Source organism: Aotus nancymaae, unplaced genomic scaffold (genome assembly GCF_030222135.1).
Source record: "Aotus nancymaae isolate 86718 unplaced genomic scaffold, 86718_ANA_hifiasm-v0.15.2.pri h1tg000008l, whole genome shotgun sequence".
Taxonomy (NCBI): Eukaryota; Metazoa; Chordata; class Mammalia; order Primates; family Aotidae; genus Aotus; species Aotus nancymaae.
Window position 1 is genome coordinate 27649901 of NW_026988419.1, and position 6000 is coordinate 27655900.

The window sequence follows — 6000 nt, forward strand, 5'->3', positions numbered from 1 at the left end:
TTTCTTGATTGCTTTAAGAAAGAGTTGAGTGAAATGAAAAAGACCAGAGTCCCCAGAATCATCTGGTCCCTGGTGTCTCTCCCCACTGACCCCAGACCCCTCCCTCACTGTTATTTGTATTCGTGCCTCATTGCCTATGGCATTGGGACTCCTAGCTTTTTCTATGCTTGGAAGATAGGAACTGGCCTTTCTGCTGCAGAACGTGATCTTGACACATTCAACAGCAGGGGATCAGAGCCATTTGGGAGACAGCAGGAGTTCTGTCTGGGTAGCCTGGGTTCCAGTCACTGCTTTCAATCTTTTATTTTGCCAGTTGAGTGCTCCGAGGTTAATGTCTAAGGATTCTATGGGATGACATGAAACTCCAAACCTGAAGTGCTGCCTGTGCATTCACAATTCTACCAGGCACAGCTTGGACGAGTAGGGGCCTGCCCGGAGCCCTGTGGGGAGTGTACCTCTTGCCACTGTCTTGCACTGTGTGCTCTGTTGGCAACGGCCACAGCTTCCCTACCTCCAGGAGCTGTTTATAGGGGAAAAGTTTACTGGGCACCCATTTAATGTGGGCATGAGACCAATCCCTAGAGCCTAGAGCAGGCCATCTGTGTAAAATCTAGAAGTTTACAGTTTACTTGCAAATTATTATGCTCGCCAATGGCCATCCCACATTTTGGGGAGACAGGCTAAAAGAAACACTTCAAATCCTTATCCAGCGCCCAGACCGTCATTGCTTCTCTTTCAGGATTTGTTTGAACCCAGACCTGTCTCCCACGGCCAATTTACACCTCTTATCTGATCATCCAGCTCAGACCGAAGGGTGAATTGACCGAATCTGCCCGTGTCCATGGCAATGGCATTAAAACTCAAGTATAGATCAAAGCTCTCCTGACAAGGAGGGGAGGGGTAGATGGTTATGGGGTCTGGGTTCTTTTGGCCCCAAGTGATGTGTCCTGGAGGTGGGGACATTAGGACTGGGAGTTGCCACCATTTGAAGAAACTCATTGTCAGGACTCGAATAATTTCCTGAGCAAAACCCAGTCCCTTGCAGATCATGATTAACTCTAGCAAAGGGGAGGTTCGTAGCGGGCGCTGATGGAGAATGGCTAGCGCCAGGGGGCTCTCCTCTCTGTCTGAAACCGAAAGGAAAGGAGGCGGAGGGAGGGGAGCTGAGCAGGGAGCACACGCCAATAAACCAGAGCGTGGATCCCCTACCCTCCCAGAAGAAATTCAACCAGAGCCGCAGAAGCCGCAACGCGTATAGGCGAGATCCCCTAAACTTGGTCTGGAAAGCGGATTCCCGACCTTCCCTAACCCAGATGATTCCCAGAGGGCGACAAGTCCATTCCAAATCCCTCCCCAACCTCCAAACACTAGCGCTACTGGTGCCCCCCCAACCCCCACCCAACCGCCAGACGCCTGCGACCGGGTGGGAAAGATCCGCGGCGCAGTCAGCCCGAGGCGAAGGGCGGGGGCAGCCGTTTAATCACCGCACGCCTCGCCTCCATTAACTTGTGTTGATATTAAAAAGAAATCAATCAGTGAAAATGAAGCATCGGTCGTGAATATTTCTTTTTCTCACGTAGAAAAGCAAAGAGCGAGGCGGCTGGGGAGGGGAGGCGGGAACTCGCCGGCGACTGCAGGCAGAGGCTTCTCCGCAGAACAGAGCTGCAGCCGAGACCTAACTTTACCGCAATGGGTAGCGTCGAGGAAATGCCGCAGGCTTTTCCCTGGGGGTGTCCTTAGGAGGAGGAGGGGACAAGCATGAAGTGGTTGGAGGCGGCCAACTTCGCGGAGGCTTCAGCCTCGGTTTTGCTTTCGCTGGGAATATTTTTGCTTAATAGAATGTTTATGGATCGCTGGGCTCTGTTTCTGCTGCGTAGCCCAAACAAATCGATGCGACGTTAGAGACGGCGCTGGGGGGCGGGGAGGAGGAGGGAGGCCTAGGAGGAGAGCTGAGGGGCTACCACGTCCCCACCACGTGGATGGCTGCGCGCCGCGTGCTCTTCACCTGTTCCTGCGCACCGGCGGGCTCTGGGCGCGCCGCACTCTAGAGGCTGTGCAAGTTGCGCGCATTCCTGCGGCTCTAGCTGGCTCCTTCCCGCCTCTCTCCGCCCTCCTCTCTGAAATCCCACCCCGGCTTCCTATCACCCAGTTGGGCTACCGCCTGGATTCCCAAGCCCGCCGGCCTCGGCCTCCCGCCACTCAAAGCAGGCTCTCTAGGAGTCGCGGCAAACCTGCGGCGCAGAGCGGAGCGCTGGGGACTGGCGGGGGAGCCCGGGGCAGAGATGGAGACAGACTAGCGGCTGCGCTGCTGTCTGTCTAGGCGGCGCAGTCAGGAGAGGGGCAGCCTGGTGCGCGTCGCCCATGCTGCCTCCCAGCCATGCACCAGCCCAAGGTGCCGCGCGCCGCGACTGCCGTGTTATTTTCTCAATTGCTCCCCCGCGTGCACCTTCTGTCCCCTCTTACGCCTTCCCAGAATTGGTTCTCGTCGCCTGCGGCTGCGGCGGCGGAACCGGGCCCCTTCCCGGCTGGCGCACATCGGGTGAGTCAGAGGTCTAGTTCGGCCTCACCCTGGCCACCCGCTGCCGGCTCCCCGGATGCAAGTCCGTTGCTCCCCCTGAAAGCCTGAGCAGCACACGGCTTGCGATCGCACTTTGGGGAGCTGGAGGTTCCCGGGAAGTCCCAGCTTCGAATCCCACCCTGAGATACCACCCCGGGTCCGAGGTTGCCCCGAACTCCGCGCCTCTGGGCTTCTCTGGAAGTGACGCAGCACGGCCGGGGGTTGGGATGGGAGGGGGTTCTGCAGAGAGCGCGGGAGGCAGGTGGCAGAGCGGGAGTGGGTCCAAGCGGGTGTCGCGCACACACGTACACACACTTCATGCAGCGCTTGGGGACAGATGTGCGAACATCTGGGGTAGGAGATGGCCCCTGAGTCTTCACGACCCCTCCCGCTCCGCACAGCACACTGAACCTGAAGTTGCATGTGTATGCGCGCCGGTGTGAGTGCCAGTGTGTGCGCACTCGCGCACTGGGGCCTACCGTAGTCCGTGTCTGAATACATAATATACTGACTGTGGGCATCCTCACGGCGCGCACGCGCGCGCGCGCGCACACACACACACACACACACACAGAGAATCACACAAACACACAATTTACGCAGCATCCAGGTCTGTGAGAGGTAATTTAATTCCACTTCAAGCCGGGAAGTTAGAATTAAGGCAAGAGGGAATGGGGGAGGCCCAAGAAATTTCCCCAAGTGGGACCCCCACCCATCCCTTTGATAGGATTTGCAGCTGCCCTGAAGACCACTTATGGCAAAAAAAAGAGCTGAAAACGTGCAGATTTGGGTAGCAAAGGCATTTCTAAATTTTCCTCCCCCTCAAATAAATGCCCAAGCTTAAAGTGGTGTGTGTGCCTGGTGGGGGTTGGCGGGGGAAGAAGGAAGGGTGACTGTGCCAGATACAAAGTTAGGACCCACTAGCTGATGTTCTAGGGGATGCCCAGGAGGCTGCAGAGTTAGCCCTACCACTGCTGCCATCGCCTTGCAAGTGGCTTGGGTGAGGCATTTCAGGAAGGCTTTTTCTTCTTTCTTTCACCCATTTCCTCCATAGATGGTTTCTCCATCTCCAATCACCTGTAGCAGCTGCGAAGAATTTTGTTGTCAGATTCCAGATACGGTTCTCAGAGGGGGAGAGAGGCTCACTTTATACAGTGGTCCCGGGAAGGAAGCACAAGCCCCACTGCATTCCCCACTGGAACCAGAGATCCCTTCCCAGAGAGCATATCCCTTGCCCGATGCTCACAAATGCGGTCCCCAGACTGTTCTGGGCCTCGAAGTGTTTATCTCCACAGCAGCCTGTCCAGACACCCTTTTTGTCAGTGGTTGAGAACAAATTCCACTCAAAAGTTTCTAACCACTTCACTAGAGTGACAGACCTTCAAGGGCCTGCAATTTATCTAATAATAATTTCCAAAAAACGTTTGATTTACTTTCCCAGACAACACATGGATGAAGAGAGAAGGGATGATCAGCCGCCTTGGTTGCCAGCAGCACCGAACCCCAAGACCCTCTCTCAGCCACAAGCCAACTTGCTCCACCAGCCTGAGCCCTAGGATTTTGAGGCATATCCAACCATTCTCCAAAGAATATACCGCCTCTGAAAACCAAAACTAAACTCTTGTCTTTCCCAAGCCCTTCAGTTAACATTGCTCAATGTAGCTTAGTGGAGGGAATGCAAATGATTTATATTTCACTGGCTAGGTTGGAGAAACTCAAGGGAGATGTGTTCTGCTTCAAGACAGAGAAAAAAAAATCCCCAAAAACTGTAATGCAAAGGCTTTGTAGTATTTTTAAACCTTTGATTCAGTCCATATGTGACATCTGAACACCGCCAAATTCTGTTTCAAAACACACAACACACACACACACACACACACACTCTCTCTCTCTCTCTCTCCTAGTAGGAGAGGAAAGTTGGGTTTTAGCAGCCGTGGTGGTGCAGGGAGGGTCGGCTGGGATCTCTCTTTAAATTATTGAGTACTGAGGGAGCCTCCTTCTGTGCTGTTCTGCGTGGCCTCCCTGCTTTAGCGATGGCTTTTAAAGGGGAAACCGTGTTGCAATAAATAGAAAAAAACTTTCAGTGGCTTACCTGATTGGCCTCTCACTTGGTGTCTTGAAAAGTAGAGGGCTAAGAAAACCCAGGTGAGAGGAAACATATCCATTTTGGAGAAGGTCGCTCTCTCCAGAGCTGGGTTCGTAGGTTTCTTGTTTAAATCTTTGTGTTTTTCTATTTTCTTCCTTACAACGTCTTACGCAGAGGTTTCTAATGGTCAGTGTTTCCCTCCTGAGTCCTGCTGGCTTGTCTTCACCTTTATTCTTGCTGGAATTTCCACCTCACCAGGAGGAGGGAGAGTAGCCCCTGAAATCAGCAAAGAGGGAACAAGCTGGGAAGAGGACACGGGTTTCCTCTCAAAAACAAAACGCATGTATGTTCTCTCCAGTTCCTCAAAGTGTCATTTCCTTTATCCTACAATATCACGAGTATTTCCCGAAAGCCAGGCGTAATAATAATGATAATAATAATAATTAAAGCCAAGACTTGCCGTGGGCATCACACGGCCCCCAGGCAGCTGTGTGGTCTCAGAGGCGTAAACTGACACACATCCCCCGGTACCCGGGACGGACATGCGGGCGGAGGCAGCCGCCGCCGGACAGCCCGAGTGGGAGGCGGCCGCCTTGCTCTTCTCCTCGCCGGGTTCCCCTAGCGGGAGCCTTCCCCAACGGCTACACCCGCTTGGCCAGCCTCTGGAGGGGAGTCTGAGGAAGGAAGCTGCTGCTGCTGTTGCTGCTGCTGGGGCGGCGGCGGCTGGGATCGCCTGCGAGTGAGCGAGCCCCTCTCCGAGTTCGCTGGCGCCCGCCCTCACCTCTACCTCGCCGAGTGTCTGCGCGGCTGAGGATGTGCCAGGGGCCGGCTGCAGGCTGGTGCCTCGCTCGCGATCTCTGTCTCCCCTCCGGCTCCCCCCTGCCTTTTCAGGCAGAGCAGCATGTGGATGTCAGAGCCGCGGCAGAGCTATCCGATTACGCGCCGGTTCAGGGCCCGCCCCTTCTGTGTTCCTGATTAAAGAGGCAGCCGCGGAGACGCGCGGCGCAGAGCCGAGTGCCGCGGCACCCAGCTCGGGCGGGGCGGCGGCGGCTTCTCCCCGGCTGCCGCAAGATCGAAGTTAAGGCGGCGCCCACCCCACCTCCCCTCGCCCGCCCCACATCTCCCGCTTGCCCCGCGCACCTCCGCGCCGGGCAGCCAGTGCGTAACGCCCCGGGGAAGTAGCGCCCCCGGGCACCTCCAGGGAGAGCAGCCCTTGGCCGTATCGCCCCCACCCGAGGGAGACTCCGCGGGAAGCGGGGAATAGCCTTGTTCCCCCTGAATCCCACGACTCCGATGCCACACACGCAAACGCAACACAATGCCACGCGCAATGGCGTTACAACAGGAGTTGGGTGGC

At 55.7% G+C, this 6000-nt stretch overlaps 1 protein-coding gene across 4 annotated transcripts in view; it reads right to left on the minus strand.

The window, feature by feature from the left end:
• Nucleotides 1–5523, minus strand: part of NRP2 (neuropilin 2) — a 115523-nt gene extending 110000 nt beyond the window's left edge. Inside the window, exons 1-2 of one of the 4 annotated variants that reach the window (XM_064373116.1) lie at nucleotides 5425–5523; nucleotides 4650–4919 (exon numbers count right to left, since the gene is read on the minus strand). In XM_064373116.1, the coding sequence (XP_064229186.1) occupies nucleotides 4650–4722 (73 nt within the window). In that variant the 5' untranslated portion in view covers nucleotides 4723–4919; nucleotides 5425–5523. Of the gene's footprint in view, nucleotides 1–4649 lie in introns of all 4 variants that reach the window. The other 3 variants (XM_064373115.1, XM_064373117.1, XM_012446184.3) reach the window with 3 other exon arrangements.
• Between the last annotated feature and the right edge of the window lie 477 nt (nucleotides 5524–6000).